The 20,318-nt window shown below is 36.7% G+C and overlaps 1 protein-coding gene across 15 annotated transcripts in view; it reads right to left on the bottom strand.

Moving 5' to 3' along the window:
• Positions 1-685: 685 nt before the first annotated feature.
• The window catches only part of ARHGEF7 (Rho guanine nucleotide exchange factor 7), a 107,851-nt gene continuing 88,218 nt past the window's right edge, over positions 686-20,318 (bottom strand). For 9 of the 15 annotated variants that reach the window (XM_003640531.5, XM_046903508.1, XM_046903515.1 and 6 more), the window contains 5 exons: positions 18,575-18,664; positions 15,165-15,341; positions 6,985-7,084; positions 6,334-6,388; positions 686-3,863 (listed from right to left, as the gene is read on the bottom strand). In XM_003640531.5, the coding sequence (XP_003640579.1) occupies positions 3,741-3,863; positions 6,334-6,388; positions 6,985-7,084; positions 15,165-15,341; positions 18,575-18,664 (545 nt within the window). In that variant the 3' untranslated portion in view covers positions 686-3,740. Of the gene's footprint in view, positions 3,864-4,551; positions 4,718-6,333; positions 6,389-6,984; positions 7,085-12,415; positions 15,342-18,574; positions 18,665-20,318 lie in introns of those variants that run through there. The other 6 variants (XM_004938542.5, XM_040651010.2, XM_040651005.2 and 3 more) reach the window with 4 other exon arrangements.

Raw genomic sequence — 20,318 nt, 5'->3', positions numbered from 1 at the left:
TGATGTTCCTGAAGTGACTGGTAAGCGATCCCACTGTCTTTATCTCAATCCATCAAGCACTCCATCTTACTCTCTCTCCCATCTCCTATTGAGGAGCATAAGAGTGACTGAGTGGAGATGTGGCGACAAAGTAAGGTCAACCCATGAAAATAAAAGACTCGCAAAAAGGGGATGGTGGGAGGAGCAACACAATATGAAAAGTAAATGTGGATTTCAAATTGTGATTAAAAAAAAAAGAAACCCTACTTCTACAATGATGAACCAAGAGAAGAGTTGGGAAAAAAAGAAATTTCTTCAAACAGAACTTGTACAATGCTCCATTTCAAGTCCTCTTTTTATATTCTCTAAGAATACCCCCTTGAGAAACTAAGCTGAAATGGATGAATTATTTCACAAAGCTAAGCTCAGTTATTAATCCCTTCAAATGTCTTTTTGAAAGACTGATACTGGCCTGTGTAAGCAAATGGCTCACACCCCTCTCAACAACTGTTGCTTGGTTTTGTTTTCGAGGCACTATTTGCTGTAGTATAAAAGAGGGTGAAAAGGCCCTTTTCAGGACAGTATTCCAGCTACTACGTAGCAGAGTTATTCATACGAAAAGTAGTTTTAAAAAAAACAAAACCAACAGGTATTCCTTCTTAAGCTTATGAACCACGCATTAGATTAAATGTAACACTTCATTAGGTAGGGGAAAAACCATGGTTTAATTACAACGATGTAGCATGAACACTTCAGTAGTCGATACCAGGATATTATCGTGATGTCTAAACTAAACTTGACTTCTCCACAGATACTGTAAACAGACACCCTAAATGCACTAAATAATTGGCATTAAGAAAGTTTATACAAAGGCAGTCAGTTGTTTAATCTTTAAGATGCCATGACATGGTGAGACAAACACGCATACATCAATAAGTACAGAGAAATGTTATGCTACATTTTGGACAGTTTAGAACTGAAAGTGCTTCACATCTACAGGATAAGAAATGGCTTCATCTCCTCATCCCTAAACGATGAGAGCAAAGAAATAACCCTTTAATAGGTTAAATAAACAGTGCCCCTTTTATCCATGCTTATATAAAGTTTCCAACAATTCAGAAGGTCCATGGTGAAATTTACACTCTATATACAGTATAACAAATTGTAAAAGAAAGAAGTTCAGATATTCCTTGGTTCCCAAAAGCCTGACTCTCGCTCTCTGTGCTAGAGCTAAGGACAAGAGCTACATATAATATCAGGTGGTGGTCTTTTTTTTTCCCTTTTTTTTTTTTTTTTGTAAAAATTCATCATCCCAATCCACCTCAAATAAAATCAGTCCCCAAGTCCCGGTCATATTTAACAACTGCTTGATCCCAGTGTTTAAGGCATGTTCATTAGATATCAGTATAGGGGTACTGTCAGAAATTATTATAATCACAGGTACTACGTGTCGGCAAATTTACATAGCAATGCTACTCTTTACAATACGATGTAAAACAAAGTCATGTTATGATCCAAGTTGTTCCTGAGTTAAAATTTGCTAAATACTGCTAAGATTCGCGTTCTCCTTTTATACTTCCTCTGGAATGTCCTTTCACATATGCTCAATTGGAAGTTAAAATTCAATCTGAGAATGGCCTTAATGTCAGAAGTAAAAGCGTTAGCAGAATTTTAATTACACTGTCGTTCTCGACCCTAAATTTAGCCAATTGGCCATGAGTTTGCAGGGCTTCATATCACTTAGCTTTTAGCAAGACTATTTTCTAAAGATGAAGATCACAGTAAATGTCAGCTCACTGTTTCACGCAACTGCTAAGATTATGCTAGGAAAAGATTTTGCTATCAAGAATTGCCAAAAACCTAAAGTTCAGGGAGTATATGTAACCAGATATTGCAGACATTCTGAAGTTTTCTTACCCGGTCTGCTCCTTTAGAACTAAAGGAAGGCATCTTTAAATCAGAGGAACACAGATGAAAATACTACAGATCTATTCAGCTTTTAAAATCAGACAACTAGTTCAGATTAAGTACCCATTCTCACTGAATTCTTTCTGCAGTAATGTAATCATTAATGTTCTTTCCTTTTAAAAAAAGAGAAAGCTATCCACACTTTTCCACCAAGAACAGCTTTAAAAGCATTTTTTCATTAGATTCACATTCTGCACAGTAACTTTTACCGCCCTAATCATTTTGGCATCAATTCATTACCGTTTATATAAACATTTGCTTACATTTAAAGAGAATGAATGGGCAGCAGAAAATCAAGATGGCAAAAGGTGCAACTTGGGTCTGCACTATACCTGCACATCCGCTGTCAAGTGAAGAAAAACTCCTGAGAAAGTTGTACCACCTACAGTTTGACCCACAGCTTGCTGAAATCAAGGGGACTTTTACAATGAGCTTGAATGGGCTTCGTATTTTAAGTGCTCCAAATGAAAGTGCTCCAAATGAAGCTCAACGTTTACGGTAATGGAGCATCTCCTACTTTAAAGAAGGGAAAGGATTGCAGTAATTGTACCTATCAGACTAGGGAATAAAAACTTTCAGGTATGTTCATGATATGTGTTTTCCAATCTGTCAGTGATGCAAAAAATGAATTACAGTATGATGAAAAAAAATCATATTTCCAGATTGTTTCCATTTAACTCCTAGCAGGACAGAAACCAGCAGTATGCTGAGAAAACAAGGTGGGAAAGGAATGACTACTTCCACAGTTTGGGAATTCCAAACCAAGTCTTACATAGTGGTGAAAAAACAAAGCTCTGAATGAAGTTTGTCCTGGCCCATGCATCTTATGCAAAAAAAAAAAAGTTAGCTACAATTTAATTGTTGTGACAATAAAAAATAAATAGCAACAATTTATTCACAAAATTCTGGATTAGATTGGTTTTTTTTTTTTTTTTTTTGCTTTAACAAACTGTATGATCCATTAAATTACCAGCCAGCTGTATGCTTAAGCACAACAACAAAAAAAATGTAGTACATAAACACCTAAAAATCACAGTCAAAAAGCAGGCAAGTACATCAGTCTTCTGGTGGCCGAAGCACAACAGATTAGTCTGCCAAATAAGAGTACATGAACATAAATCGTGGGCATTAGTATCGTTAAAATTTGTTTCCACCATCAATAAGCAATTTTCTGTAGCTTAATACTGTTTCTAAACAATTGTAAACTGTTTCAAATGTATGTGCAGACATAAATAGCAGTAAAGGATTTAAATACACTGTTCAATAGGAAAAACAAGTTCTTAAATTTGCATTTGTGATGAGTGAGTAATTTGGAGCAAATCCATAATTAGCCACAAAGAACTCTGACCCTTCCTAGCTAAGACCGTACTGCCACCATTTCTAACACTTGTGACCGCTGTAAGAACAGGAGGAAAAAAAATAACATATCAGCCCTGATATACCAACCACATATGCATTCAAAATTACAGTATTTACAAGAAAAATATATATATTTAATTAAAAAGCCACTGAAAAACATGGACTTTTAGTCAGATGCTGCACTTTCTGCAAAATGAGGTAATTTAGATGCAAACAAATTAAGTTTAGTAGAGTTCAGGATCCACAGTCTCCACACTTAACGTACAGATTTCTTCAGTGAATGGCTTGACTGTTTCTATGTGTTCAGAGCAAGAAATCACCAGATCCAGTTAAATCCTGTTTTGTAGTGCTCTTGATGCAACACTGACTAATGTCAGAAGGCTTCCCAGCTCAGTTTTACAACTGGTCTTTCAATAGAAAGAAAAAAAAAATAGTTATAAATTGGTTTCATCCCAAGATGGATCATTCATGTTCTTTAGAACTTTTCTAACAAGCTTCTCCAAGTCCTTGCGAGCTCTTTGTTCTTCTTCTAATGATTTCTTCATCTTTTTGTTATCCTGTTTAACAGAGACAGAACTATTAGTTTTGGGTTGAGGTTGTTGTTGTTGTTGTTTTAAGAAAAGATCTTTTCTGACCACACACACTATCAATTATAAATTCAGAAGCAAGCGTGTTATTAGCTGTTCACAAGTACAGTCTTTTAATAAAATTTAACAGGTTACAGTTACTTCATACCTTAAAACTAAAAACAGCAAATAGAGATCAAACTGTTTCTTATTTATTTGAAGGACTTGGGGGTCCCTCATAATGTAAGTGCCAGCAACAAATGGCCAGTAGTCCTGAATTCTTCTGCCCAAAGCTGCTCAATAGCAGCAGAATATCTCTTGTCAATGGAGAAGGGAAATAAGGCAACATCAGTAGAATAAGTATCCCTCTAAGAACTTCCTGTAATTATACCTAGCTTTAAAATCCTAGAAAAGCATCTGAAAACTTAATGCACATTAGCTTCCTTCAATGAGTAAGCAAACAATTGAAAGAAGTATCTCAAAAACCATTACGTTCTCTGAGAAGCGTTTTGTGACTGAAGCTTAACACACACAAATACCAGCAATCTAAGATGATTCTGAATTTCAGTGAACACCAGAGAATATCGAGAATATACACTAATGCACCACTGGATGATGCTGAAATGCCACAAACAACAAGACTGTAAGGATGTTACTGACCAAACCATAGAAATGCTTACATTCGTTAATCCAGAAGAGGCCAAGCTGATGCTGGCAACAGTGGGGAAGCAACCAGAAGATGACACAAGGCCCTCAAGACAAACAGTCTACAGGTGTTTAACACAAACAGGTCTGCAATCCAGGGGTCCCACTGGACTCCCATCAGCTGTCATTTACAGAAATTTCTAGAAACAGAACAAGATCAACAGTTGCCTACATTCTCTCCTCAAATTTGTTGAAAAACTCAGAAATTTCAACCTTTTCTTGTAGGGACAGACAATTTCACTTATTTGTTGCCCATTCAGGAATGTACTACTAAGAACAAGTGATGAATAACTGATGGGAACCGCTATTAGAAGGATCCTACTTTGTGGTTTACTCTTGGCTCTACACCAACTAGTGCACCATGTACTCCCAGGCAGCTTTTATGCATGAACTCTGGGGTCACTTAGGACTTCCCAGGACAGAGATTATTTTTGCCACTTCTCCACCTGGCAACAGACCAAAAAGGCTTCCAAGCTAACATCCCTGACATTACAACAAAACTAAGTCAGCCTTTAATAAGTCTTGGCCTTGGAAGATGCCAGATTACGAAAAGTGTATTTGAAAAGGAAAAAAAAGAAGCAAGCTGTGGCGTTAAGTTCAATAGAGGGTGACTTTTTGTTTACGGTCACAAAGACATCAGCAGGGCCTCAATGAGGCAGTACTTCTACTCTTTATACAGAAGCAGCCAGGCCACAGAAATATTAGTGAGTTATTAATACTACCTGTACTGTATTTCTAAAAAGACTGCAAAATTCACACCAAACCTAGAATACATGTGTTTCAATGTACACTGAAAACAGCAAAAAATACATCAACTGTCTTGTTTCAAGAAACAGGCACAACACCCTTAAAAATACTGGGCACATGTACAGATGGGCAAAGAATTCAGATACATGTTTAGAGCTCAAAAATTGAAGTAATTTGGATACAAACACATTTTACTTTAACACAGGAGACTTTATCTGGCTTCAGTTAAAATCAGTTGGCAAATTCACACATTGGAGAATGGGGATAATTCAATTCTTTTTCACCTACGTTTTGAGAACTGAGTATGTAAAGTAGCATATAAATATGGTTAAAAGAGGCTTTGTTCTGTCAACAAAAGATTTTTACAAGAACTCATTTGGATATATAAAACATGCTTAGAATATCAGCTGCAACTTCCATACTAGCAACTGAAGTGTAATATACTGCAATTTCCCACATGACAAACAAGGACACTAAGCTGCCCCTAGGGTTAGACCCCATTAAAAAAAGGCATACGATAGGCAGAGAAAAAGATCCCAACTCCTGAAATGAGAGGTTTTAGGAACCTATTTGTAGGAGCTGTTCAGGTTACTGGAAGGCTGTAAATCAAGGCCTAAGTAGATCCAAATAATTATATTAATAAAAATGAAGAGCAAATGCAATTTCATTCTCTACATACTTATTTTGCTTGCAATACACCAGAACTGAATTTAATGCTTTAAACATTTCAAAAGCTGTAACATCCAAAATCAACAAAACATAACTAAATCCCCTCAGAGACAGGATACATCATGCTCTTCCCAGAGGCTACTGATGACAACAACAAGAGATGGTGGCTCTCTCTCAAATTGGTGTTGCTTACTTTTAAAATTGAATCTCAGACATGAATTTAGTCCAAAATCAGAGTTAATTCCTATCAAACTAAATCAACTTACAACCTGCATTTGTTTCAATAACAAGCCTTATCTTTCCATTTTCCATATTGCTATATATGTAGCAAGTTACTAACCTGTCTTAACTCCTGTACTTCATCCTTTAATGCATATACTGTGTCAACAAGGCTTCTAAAATGAAAAAAGATCATCTGTTACAATGGTTTTCATAATGATATGTTTAAATCTATTATTAGACAAAACTGTTAAATGAAATCTGTTTAACTTCAAATTTGTGTTAAAAATTCTCTTATCCTGATTTATATACTTCAATGATAGCAAGGGACTGCTATCAGCTTCTCTGAACAGGTTACATCCCTCAAGCACATATTGACCTACAGTGGTTCCTATGTTATAGCTTTCTTTAACAGAAAGATATCTGATTTCCAAAATACACCTTAACTAAAGAAAACAGAATGACACCGCACGCGAACTAGAAAGACAACGTCAATTTAATAATGAAATCCTAAAGCGCTTGGAAAAACTATTTATAAATGAAGCATACCACTCCCTGGCATAAAAGGAATAAACTGAGTACCATTCACAGAGAAGTCAGGCAGCAAGAATTTAAACGAAGGCCAACTGCACTCACAAGGACTGGCAGCATACTCCAAGCACCAACATCCCCTTCTATTTATATACCATGCACATTGCAGTAAGAAATGGGAGGAGGAAGAGAAGTGCAAAGTTTACTGTTTTAATCCGTCATTCATTAAATGTTCTCTTACTTCTCTTCTATAACAGTCTGACCATTACTTTTAGTTTCTTCTACAATGATTTTTTCTTCTTCTGGAAGCAGGACTTGAGGAGCTGATTCTTTGCGGGAACCTGTTGTAAAAATAGATTACAAAATGAGAACCTAGCAAGCAGCACTGGGGAATTTTAAAGATCATTATTTCATTCATTGCACAATACACCCACATGACCAAGGTATATCACTTTCAATTCCCCCCCTTCCCTTCATACACATACATTACTGACATTTTTTATATTTGAAACCACAGCCTTACAATAAAAATAAACTATAGTCTAACATTTCTATCCTGGTGATGACAACTCCTCTGCATTATTGATGGGGATGCTACACAGTTCAATGAACAGGGCACTGGTCAACTACCAGCAAGATCTATACAAATTCACCATAGCTGAGTCAGAGAAAGATAATTATGTTCAAGAAGTAGCAATTTAAGCCTCAAGGACAGATTCTGATCTCACACTGATACAAATCCAAAATGGTACAGTGACAGAAAAGTTAAAAAACCCTTTCCCCAGAACACCATAAACACCACAATTGCTTATGTGCATAGACACATACATGCACATATGCTTTAAGACAGCCTCCTAGTCACATAAATGAAATACAGCAATCATATTTTAAAATAAGTTTTTAGAAGTACTTAATGGCTTAAATACTCAAAACATTCTAAAATCTTCAGAATATTTTCTATAATCATTATGGTTTTTAACATTAAGATAATTCATACAGATTCCAAAAGCATAGCTCATAATAGAAGGATCTAACTGCTGTGCATCCATTCACAATATACTCTGGAAAAACTATTTAGGCTGCAACAGATTTTTTTTTTAAAGATGGGCTGTAAATAAATTGCTGTCTAAACATTTGTCCAGAATTCAAATACCACAGATAAGACATTAAAATTCTTGTATATTTTGACCAATATATGAGCATTAACAACGTATGCTTGCCTACCAATTCACTGTAATGAGTTTTTACTAATGAAGAATGTCTCCATTTGCACAGCTCAACAGGTACTGCAGGGTTACATGCCAGAGTGGGCTATCTCCTGACAGAACAGCTGTTTTGTGATAACAGTGTTTCTCTTTCAAAATTCGTGATAAAACATCACCTCAGCACCCCAAGTTAAGGAAATTCAAGCTCACTGGAAAATCCTGACTTTCTAACAGCTGCAGTCTCGCATTCTGAACAATGAGCTTGTAGAGAACATATTTTTGCAGTACACATTAAGCTTGTTAGACTATTTAAACATCTGTAAAGCAGAAAATAGTTTCCTTAACCTGAAAGCAAAGATCAAACATATCAGTACATGATGGTCACTTCATGGAATAAAGACAACTGCGTATCTGAGAACAGAATCTTGTCCTTGAAAGCTGTAAGTTCTTGATCTTGCAAAGTGAACAAATACTTTCGGAATTAATAACCTCCCTCATATTGCAGGGAAGGAGCAATCTACAAAACAAGCACAGCAAATCAGACTCATGGGTGTTTGTTTGCACTATCAATCTTTAGTTGCAAAAAGTCACCTTATATTGATTTTTAATTAATTGGTTACCTCTTAGCTTTATTCGCCTGAGATGTAACACAGAACACACTTAGCAAAATGTTATTTCAGGACATTAGTTGGTACCAGCTACTACTAAATGTTGAGTCTCTGTATCAATCCTTATAAACCAATACAGTTATATACACACATGCATGTAACAGTCTACACTGGCATATCATCATCCACGTACAGCAGAGCACAATGAATAATACTAATGAGATGGAATACACTGCTTCATAAAAATAAAACATTCACCAACACTATACACACAATGAGACCACACAGTACACATACACACTTACACAAGGTAAGCTGCTCATGTGAACACTGGCCTTCCTGTGCCACAGAATATCAACTACTGCAGAATTCAGGACACCACAAGTGTGACCCTCACCTTTACTGCTCTCATATAAATAGAAAGTTGCTTTTTAAATCCCATATATAATTGCTAACTATCAAAGGTACAAACAGCTCATGTATCCTGCAACAAAGGAGGATCTTGTTATCAACTGAGTACACGCACGGAAGCATCAGGGTTGATGTGTCAGGTCCCATTTGATGTGTTAAGTTCAAAAGGCAAAATGAAGCTACATAATTGTCCTGCTTTTCTGTAACGTTTATGCCAAAGGCCTTATTTTTTTCTGCATCTCGACTGACCTTCAAACAGAGCATTACTTGGTGACCAGTATTCAGCAATAATCCATAAACTGAACCTTTGCCCTCCACCAGCTTCTCAGGGACTATTCTCCACATAACTATTTCTCTCCAGAAAGGATTAAAAGCTACAGCTTTAGGACTTGAAGAGGGAGCTGCACTCCAGTACAGTGGAGGCTGTGCACAGAGCTGTACTAAAAGGACAGGTCGGGAAGTTGTTGCAACTTCGGTAATCCTAGATACCGAGCACCGAAGAATCAAGAGTTATTTCAAGTTAGCCTATCTGCCCTTTGCCAATCCCAAATTTTTGTGCTGAATTGTATTACATGACACTAGTCAGCCTCGTTCCAAGTCAAACAGGCAAAAAGAGAATGCTCAACTGACTACCAAAAACTCTGCTCCTAAATCACCCTGAAATGATTCAATCAATAGTCCTAGGTTAAAAATGATGATACTGGGGGAAAAAAAAAAAAAAAAAAAATCTTAAGCTCTACAAGACAGGTTTAATTTTACCTTTTGGTGGAGTTGTTACATGAAGGAAGAGAGAAAAAAGGATTTGTGGCAAACTCAATTACTCGATGATTAGAGAAATACCAAAGCTGAGGAAGCTGCCATAAATTTTCAGTGGGGAAACTCATAAATCCAGAATCTTGTAAGAATGAGATACCCCATAATTAAGACAAAGGCAAAATAAGGAACCGCTATTACTGAGATTCAACCTTCACTTAAGTGCCATCAAGAAAGTAAAGGTTCAGCTTTAATATTTCCCAGCCCTAGAGCAGTAAACAAAGGGTTACAATGCTTCTTATCAATACTGCACCCTAAATTGGAGATTGAGTTTGCTAAACCAAGAGAATCAAGCGAACAGTAATAGAGCCCACCAGGCCTTGAGGCCTCTGCAACACACACAACATGCAACGCACAGAGCAGGCCTATCACTAGCAGACCACTGCTTTTAGTTTTCAGTGCCTGATCCCCATCTCAGCCTAACACACCACACTGGCAAGCAGTTCTCAGCACACCTAAAAAAACAAACCAATTAAGCCAGTAACAATATGGAGGCGGGTATTCATTTCACATTCTTTAAGCTGTTAAATTCAGGCCTCATTTCAAAGCACAATAAAAGGTAAAAAATTTGAAATAGTATTTACAAATATATAGCTCTGTTTTCTACCAACTTTACTAGGCTCTCTTCATAAGCTAAGTAGTTCTAAATTATTTCCTCAAGTTTCAAAGACAGAAGTCTGACTTGTCACTGAAAGACAAATACAAGGGCAGCTCCAAGAGTAATGCCTCCTATTTTATTTGTTGGCCCACAACGTCAGAGGAGGATGTTGGTGGTACAGCAGTAGGGGTTGAACCTTCTCGTCAGTATCTCACTACACACTATTGCCCTGCAACAGATGGCAGCAGAGGGGCAGTGTGACACAATGTCTGACACAGAGGTGTCTATGAGGTAAAGGTGCGCAAGGGAATTCCTCCATGCAGGAAAAAAAAACTGCCATTCACAGACATTTGCTGAACATTTATGGACACCAAATGGTGGATGTGAGCACACTGAGGCACTGAATGGTGCGTTGCAGCAATGGCGATAGCAGCACGAAAGACAAGCCACGTTCCTGACAGTCATGCAGATTGTTAAAAGCATTGCACACAGGTTCTTGTTCATTGCCAGCAAAAATGCATAGCTGATGATGGTGACAGTGTTGAAAAAGTGTTTTGTAGCTGAGAATTTGTTCTGTCAAATAGTATTATTGTGCTCTTTGTATCTGTTACAGCTTTCATGGAAATCAACAGGAGGCATTGCTTTCAGAGTGACCTATGCATGTTCATACACGATTTTTAGACAAGTCAGCCACTTGTATATACAGACACGTCATTTTCCTGTGGAAGGAAATGTTTAACAGAAAATAAGAATTACTTATATAGAACACAGTTTTTCATTGTATTAGTTACATTCAAGACGCTGAAGTGGATAAGCAGACCTGCAAAATTCACCTTCTATTTCTCACTGCATCTGATGTCAAAGTTCCCAGACTGTGTGTGTGTTGACATGAAAGGAACTGAGAGGAAAAGAAAGGCAATCCTTCATGCTATAGATCTGTCAGAAGTCAAAAGGGAGTCGTGCCCTTAAACATCTTGTGCAAATAAGAGATTACACCAAAACAGAGAACACTACAAAATACACAATTTCTTTGGGAATTCTTGCAAGTAGCAAAAAATTCTAGCGCAAAAATTTTTACCTTTTTTTTTTCTAGCAACAATTAACAACTAGGAAAGAACCCCACAAGACTCAGATGACAGATCTAGGCATCTTACAACAAAACACTTTGATGAATAAAACAAAAATAATTTGATTAGACTGAAACAAACATACAACTCCACATCCAAGCTTTGGTCACTTAAGAACACAGTGAAGAGTTTGAAAGACAGGTGTATCATTTGAAGAAGTGGCAGATCTTTCAAAGACAATAATTTGAAAGAGTTATCCCACAATATTTACTACATTTCCCTAAGCAATACAATTAAAAATGCAACCAGAGGGCTGTAGGATAAAACCTAAACTTAAATCATAGCAAAAAATATATTATGATCTTTTAACAGAACTAGATTTTGTATTTTAATAGAACTATTTTGTTCTATTAGTACATATGTTAGATGATTATTTTATTTTGAAACACTCAAATATGACTTTCTTAAATAGAAACACAAGATGACTTGCTTTAAAGAGAAATGTAAAGTATTAAATCCTGAAAATTAGTAAAGTTGTAGAAACATTGTAGAAATCAATATATTCATAAACTGTATCTCTGGTAACAGGTTCTGCAGTAGCACGTTTGAAATTGTTCCAATTACTCAACTGTGCTTTTACTGAAAATATACCAATTCAGAAAATGAAAAAAGATAATTAAGGAGGGAGGGAGACTACAAAAGCATTCTATGAGGGACAAAATTTCTCAACAGTTATTTGAAAATAAACACCAAGACACATACTTCACATTACACGGGATTTCCTGCGGTTGCCAATTACATTAAACAAAGATTATACACAATTCAAAAAAGCTTTTTCACTTCAGCATTTGATTCTTCTATGGAGAAGGGAGGGACGAAAGGAGGTACTGGGAGAAAAGGGAGTCAAGTGTTAAGTTACCAGTTATGCCGTACCTTCCCACTGTGTAATAATTAAATATTAAAGTCACAGTCTAGCAAATGCAAAATTTATTTCAACTGTACATAACAGATGTCCTTTTTTATATAAAACAAAACACTTAATTGATATATGCAACCACAAACAATATGCATACTGTACAGTACAATGCAACATTCAGATATACATCCATTTTGTATTTTTCAAAAGGCAGTTACCTACTGAAAATGGCTTCTCCCATTCACAAATGAAGTGCACAATATATATTAATTTTTCTATGTTTTACGTCACTATATACACATGACTGTGTTTTGGCAAGATTATGCAAAACACACAATTAATATTTGTTGGCTTCAATTTATGGCAAATACCAATTTATGGGAACACTGTGTAAGCCATGTGAAGAGGGGCTGACAATGGCTTGAACCTACCTTCTAACTCAGATTCTCCATCCTTCCAGTATATTAGTAACTGTACACATATATATTACAGAATTGCATAAACAGAAGGTACTATTATTACCATGACTGAAGTTTCACAAAAATAGAAACACTGAACCTTTGGACTGAATACCACCATTTCCACTTTGCTTTCTTTTTAAGCATGTTGCAGTAATACTCCTGATCAATTCACAATAGTTAGTGGTCTGTAACACTGCACAATTTAAACGTGTAAGAACGTTAAAGATCATAATTATGAACTTTAACTAAAGTTAATGACTTAAATGCTACAATAATTAATGGTGGTAAACTGTCAAAGCTTTGGTGCATAGAAAGTCAATAAAATCTTCAAATCTTGACAACAAAACATTCTGCGTGATACGGAAATTCAAGTGCAGCAACTGTATTTCCAACTTATTTTACACTGTAACATGAAACAGACATAAAAGAATTATCATCGATCTAATGCAGAAAACGTCACTTAACTAGAACACCACAGCTTAACAGGGAAAAAAAAAATTCCAAACTTTCCATATATGTAAAACAAAAACTCAAAGGAAAAGGGGAAGTGAAGTGGCTTACAGATGCACTGTGGAATGGTATGGAGCACACACACTTCTTTCATTTCTCTAAGCAACACTCCTCCTCTTAGGAAAAAGTTCAACATATACAAGTTCCTGGCCATTCAGTTAATGTACGACTGCTAGTAAGTTGTGCCCCTAAAACTTCTGTTTAGTAAGCATTGCTGCTTTTGTTAGTCAAGCCTTCAAATACAAGCAACAGTGATAAAAGATAAAGCAGGTGATCAAACAATGCCAAATGAAATGCAGATCTACAAATACTGAGTGTTTTGAAATAGCTTCTCCATGTTGATCACCTTGTGGAATCGTTTATAATTAGCAATTACTAACTTTCAGATCACATAACCTGCAGGACAGTATTAATTACGTGTAAACTTTTAAACAGAGTGATCAAATCTCCAGGCAGCAATCAACAGCATTGTAACTACTCTGAATTTGCTCAGAGTAATAGCTGTACACTGGATAACACTTAAAGGGATAAAAGAATTGCATTCAGAGATCCTGATGAAAATGAGACCTGTTTCTGTCCTTTTATCATCTGCTTTTCTCTAATGCTAGAGAAGATTTGGAAAACACTTTATTTTTGTTTCAATCCCAACTGCATCATCCACAAGACAGAACACACACTTCACCCCAGCCATGCCCCAGGTAAAGGTTCAAGACCACCAGCTGTGTATAAGGTGTCACAGTTGTCTGAAAAGCCAACATGATTGCAGGTGAAGAGCTGTTGCTGAAAACAAACCTGCTCGTGAGAGAAGTTACAAGACACAAAATCTGTCACGGACATGCTCCATACAGTAAAACCAAAAGCCAGGCATTCTGTTTTCAAGAACTTTGTACAAGCCAGTTTGATTGCAGTTGTACCTAGAGTTTCAGGTGCTGAACACTTGAGCTTTCATCTGGGGAACCATTTTCATCTCGTCTTTTCAGGAAGAATGGTCATTTGACAGCTGTGCATTTTAACAGGCAAGTAAACATCTAAATCCTGTTTTCTGCCACGCTACTGCATACAGTAAAGTGACAATATGACCACAGGTAATATGAGATTATCAAAACACTGCATGTAATGAGCATGGACTGCTGGGTTTTCATGACAAGCGCCAGACTGAGGGTGAGGGGAAGAGCAGTGCAATCCTTCATATAGATGTCTAAGCAACAACGAAGAGACGGCAGTATAAAAACAAGTCTTCATGGATTAGCAAACACTCTTCCAAACAAATGGGCCAGATATGTGAATCTGAATGATTTCATAGCTCTTGTACTGTTAATTTTTAAACCATATTTTTCCTACTACCAGCTCCGTGTTTTGTTAATAACGTGTAGAAAATTCAACAACTATCACTGAAGTATTTCCATATTGCTGGCATTCAGCTCATAAGCCAGTATGGTTTCAGTACAAAATACAAAAATGTGCTGTATCCAAAAGGAGAAAAAAAGAAAAAAAAGGACCTGTTGCTACACTGACCAAAACCAAAAGTAAAGACCATTCAGAGCTACAAATTAATATCTGTCACTTAAAAAACCCTCAAGAAATATCATCCTTGGCAGGATATACACTTTTTAGAATGACTTATTCATATGTGCATTGGCAATAGAGCCTTCTACCAGGTATAACTGAAGTTTCAGAAGCTCCCTCAGAAGTTGTTAAAATATCACATTAAAGAGACAAGGAACAGCAAGAAAACATCTAAGAAAAGCAGGCTGTGATACAACAAGCATTGTTAAGAAAAAGCTCAGAAGTGCATTAGTTCTGGTGAGAGATATATGAGCAACAGCTCTTACGAGATGTAGACCCCATTCTGTAACTATGGGCTGTCCATATACTGTCATAGTCAGAGTCTTCTGAGAGGTCTGAAGGCTCCAAACGAGAAAGACTACTGCGACGACCCAAGGAGTCTAGACTTGATTGGTCATCATCAGCCAAGACGTGATTATGCATCAGGTCAGTGCCTTGCCATGCTAAGGATGTATAGGTGAAATGAAATGGTGGATGTGGATAGGCAGAGGTGGGATGAGGAGGAGAACGTAAGGAATAGCCACAACCAAACACATGAAATAAAAGCAAAAGGTGATGGGAAGAGAAGGAAAAGAGAAAATATTGTTAAAAAGGCACCAAAGCTTTTTCTTTTTTTCATTTTCTTTTTTAATTTGTTTGGGATTTAGGTATAAATTACACTAGTTGTAATATTTTTTGAACTTTTACAATAAATTTTTTGAAGTGTTTTTTAAGCTTACGAGCAGTCTCAGTTGAGAATTTCGAGTAACCAAAATCTTGTTTGAGGGTAGATTTTTTGGATGAAGGAGTTTGGTTCATTTCAAATAAAGAATCAGTTCTGGTCTGAGAGCGATTTGATTTGGGACAGAGCAGTAAACACAGCAAGCCAGCATGACCCAGTGCTGATGTGAAAAGCAACAGCCCCTTCCCCATTACACATTTGTACCTTCATCCTTTCCCTCCCTTGCAATGACACATCCATTTGTACAGCTGCTTGGTGAAGCAGGTCAGGGAACAGCTTCAAAAGATAATTAACGCTTCACGTTTATTTTTCAGGTAGACAAATAATTTCCCACCAGCTCACAGTACAGCCACATAAGTGCTTGTGTCACTACTACAAAGAGGAAAATGCAGGGGGAAAAAAAGCAAGGTTCTCATGCAGAGCAGAGCTGCCAAATTTCTACATGTGCAGCACCATCTCATACCCACTCAAAGGGATTGCCAAGCTGAAGCTTCTTTGTGCCTGTAACCCTGTTATTTGTTTAACCAAGTAGAAACTGGATTGACAGAAAAACAAGGCCAAGAGGCTAACAGCAGTACAGTCTGGTGCCTCCCATATCCTCACACACCTCTTCTAACTGGCCGCTATTTGAATCTGTCTTTGTATTTAGATACTTTAAGTGCTTAGAATAGTAGATAAACATGATTAAAGACACTTTCTCTCCCCTACTTGCCCTGTTTGAGTTTTTTTTTGTTGCTGTTGTGTTGCTATTTTGTGTGGTTTTTTTTTTAATTAAAAGCCTGACAATACCTGAAAACTGAAACCATGTAAGTGGCCATATTACAAGCCACAACCTGCATGACACTGCAAAAGATTTAAGCCTTCATTTGGAACAGAAATGTGAAGTAAGCACAGTATATAAGCAACAGAGGAAACTGACTTATTTTATTTACATATGTGCCCCAAACTAATTCCTACATCTTCCTCAGCTTCAAAAAGAAAACGCTGCACTGCTACCTCTAATGCCACTCCCATCCAACGTGCACTGGTGCCACAGCAACACTAAGCTGGCATTGCCAAGGGCAGCACCTCTGGGGCTTTGCATTAAGGTGCAGCTAGCAGAAATGCCAAGTCAGTGATGGGAGGGCCAGGCAGAAAACTAGCACAGAGGTAAGGCAGTGGTATGTAAAAGTGGCATATTTTACTGATGATAGGCAATTCTTTCATTCTGTTTTTCTACACTGACCAATGCTTCCACAGAAGGAATCCCAGCATCATTTTTCCCCCAGTTTCCAATTCCTGTCTACAAAGGGATCTTCAGAAACTTGAAGTCTTAGATGGCAACACTACTCTTTCCAAACAAAGCAGCAAAACCCTCGTTTCTTGCTGCAATTACGAGCAAATAAAAGCTGCTGACTTCTGATGTATGCAATGATACCAAGTGCACTATGTATATTTCTTAAATATACATAGAAAGGAAAAAAACAGCAAGCAAAAAATCATATCCATTAAATGTCTGCGCACACACACAACTGTGCAAGTGCAAATGTTTCCCCCAACCATTTCTTGTCATAGTATCCTTGAATATAATCAACAAATCCAAATATATACATTTAACAGCAACATCTCAATGAATTTTGTTGGAACAACAGCATATCTTCAGAATTTTGAACACATCAATTTCCTTTTATCCAATTCAACACACTACAATAATGACTGTAGGATCAGAAAACTGGTCAAACATCAAAAATGATGTTCTAGTAGCCAATTTGTGGAACTGGTAATTATCACCTTGGAGATCTACAGTTTGTCAAGATCAAAAATTGAAACGAAGGTTTCTGCTGTTACTTCAAATGTTTAAAAAGTCTAATACAAGGTTTGTATTCCCATTTTTGAAATACACACAAATACAAAATTTCTGCATTTTTCAAGGTGATAACAGTAAGTGAACATGTAAATATGTGATCTATGCCTGCAACTGCACTTTGAGATTTCTCACCTGTCAGCAGAAAGTGCTTCTGCTTGGACATGGGCACAGAGACCTGTGGCTAGCAGTAACAGTGTTTAACACTGTAATTTAAACAATGGACAAGGAGTTATTTGTAATATCTATCCTTTTAATTCCTGACAATAGCAAAAACAGCCAGGCACTCCAGCGTCATTATATAGCACTTCAAGGACACCTGAATTAAATCCTTAATCATCAGTGTGAAAATGGTGCAAATTGGAACAAACCTAACAGCATTTTCTCCTTTCTTGTGTAAGCAGAACACATGCTGATGGACTCCCCTGCTTTGAGCAGCATCTTACTTACAACACAGAGGAACTCCACATGGCAACCTTGATTTGGATTAAATGAAGGAGGACCCCAGAGGCACGTTACGAGTTTTCAATAAGCTAGATATTGATCTGAGAAACTATAAATGGCTTTAAGCAACACAGAGATCTGAGAACAGTTTCTCCTGAAATTATGACATGGGATTAAAGTTCGAAATTAATACTAAAAACAACTGCTGGCAATAAAAAAAATCTGTACAGGTTCACGTTACTTTTCTGTAACAGAAGACTCTGTTGAACCAAACAAGACAGAAGTACACTTCTCCACAATTGTGACTTCTTCTTCGTTCCTCACTACTTACCAACAGCTTCTTGAAATTTATCAAAAAACACGTTGGACAGCTGTCATATTCTAGCAAGACACCTCAAAACCTCTGATTCATTGGCAATTTTAAATCATGATGAGTAGCCACTTCGAATTTATTTTAAATAAGCATTGAAAGAACTATATAAATATGAACCTTGGCTTCCACTACATAACCACTCCAGCACTAGTACTAAGCCAAAATCAGATTATTAACTTATTTCATGTCCAGCTTGCTATTTATAAAGTTCTGAGATCACTTACACTACACTTATCTTTTCTGAAAACCATCTGATATGTGGCTTACGTAGTCAGATCGGTATTTTCTAACTTACTTGAATTTAGTGTTTGACGTGTTTTGGCACTTGTGCAATATGCTTCAATGACTTTAAGAATTTGAGCATCTTCTTCTAAAGCAGCTGTACCTAGAAACAATGGAAAACAACAAGATTTTAAATATGGGCATGTGTTTCTTGCTACAGACAAGCCTTTGCAAACAGTGTTTGTTTAAAACTAAATTTGAAACCAAAGTTCAGTCTAATCAAACCTTTAAAATTCTTAATCATTTCAAAAATCAAGCTTCAATGACTGAAAGTAACAATGGGAAGAGAAATTACTATAAAAAAATATAATGCTTTAAATATAATGATTTAATAGTATCATCTGTGAGCCAGCACATCCAGGTTTGTTGTTTGTAATTCATTATATTGTGACAGTAAAGTCAACTCTCCCATATTTCGTCAGGATTACCTGACAAGCTAACTGTTGAAGAAATATCTTGACCAGGCACAGTTTACCCATAGTTCAAGAGATGCAGCTATTTCAAAGTACAGGTTCCATCTCCTTCAGGGCAAGAAAAATACCTGGATTTTGTTGTAGTTACAAAGCAGCACCATATCATTACCAGAGCAAAACAAATATTTCACTTCTGAAATCAGTACTGAGAGGGCACTCAGCTGAAACGCCTTTCTTTGGTTTGTCTGCTATAAAACACAAACCAATTTATCAGTAAGCTTTAGTTTTGGTAGAAATCCTTCAATGGAAAACTCTTACATCTCCACAAAGTGGAACAGGTTGAAGGAGAACTACCGTAGAACTTAAGCTTCTAATTACTGACTCAAGGGTAGAGGAAAAAAAAATCTCATTTTAAAAGGTAATGCTTCTATTTATGCCTGATATACTTAGGCTGATGGAAACAGCAACTTACCACATGCTATCTTCTACAGTGAGGAATAAGAGCGAACTAGAAAAAATGCTCTTTCACATTACGGAGAGCCACAACCATACTTAGCTACAAAGGTTTTTAAGAGATTGGACTGATTTAAGTAAGGATACCTCTTATTTGGTCAATTCATGACCAATTTTTTAAAACCATGGAAGGGAATCACATTTAAAGGAAGTGTGAGTCAGATGACAAATATTTAGAAGCTTCTTGTAAACTATAAAGTTTATCACTAAAGAAAAACACACCCAGAGATTCACGAGGGCCATGACTCACATACATATGCACCATCCAAGCCCATACATAGACATTTAGCATCCATGTAATGCTGAGTATCAGAGCTTGTTACTACCTCAGCTCTCACTGATACTTTAAAAACTCAGTTAACTTGAGTTTCTATAACCCAGATATATTTCTACTCTAATCTAATCAAACAGAAGCTATTCCACATATTTACTAAAAGACTATACACATGCTGCACGCAGAATGCAATGAGGCAGACCTAAAATACTGTAGCAACTATCAGGGACATGACTACAATGGACTCAGTACTATGCAGGACAATAGACAACTAATTTATTATCATTTTGTAGTTAAATCTAATTTTCTTCCTTATGCCAGTAACAAGATGAAAACTAAGGAAATCCTGAAAAGCTGTCTGATAGGAGGGGAGACAGTGTTAACAATAACATACTTCATGTATTCAGCAGTCAAGGTACACAGACTTAAGAAGCTCATGAGCAAAGAGCAGACAAAAGCAGAAGCTGGCATAAAAGGTTCTGGCATTCAAGTGTGAACATCAGCTCTTCTAAACACCTTATCTTTTACTGACACAAGCAATTGAATCATTCCATCAC

The sequence above is a fragment of the Gallus gallus genome, chromosome 1 (genome assembly GCF_016699485.2).
Source record: "Gallus gallus isolate bGalGal1 chromosome 1, bGalGal1.mat.broiler.GRCg7b, whole genome shotgun sequence".
Taxonomy (NCBI): Eukaryota; Metazoa; Chordata; class Aves; order Galliformes; family Phasianidae; genus Gallus; species Gallus gallus.
Note: the sequence above shows the minus strand (reverse complement) of the source record. Positions and strands in the feature narration are given on the sequence as shown.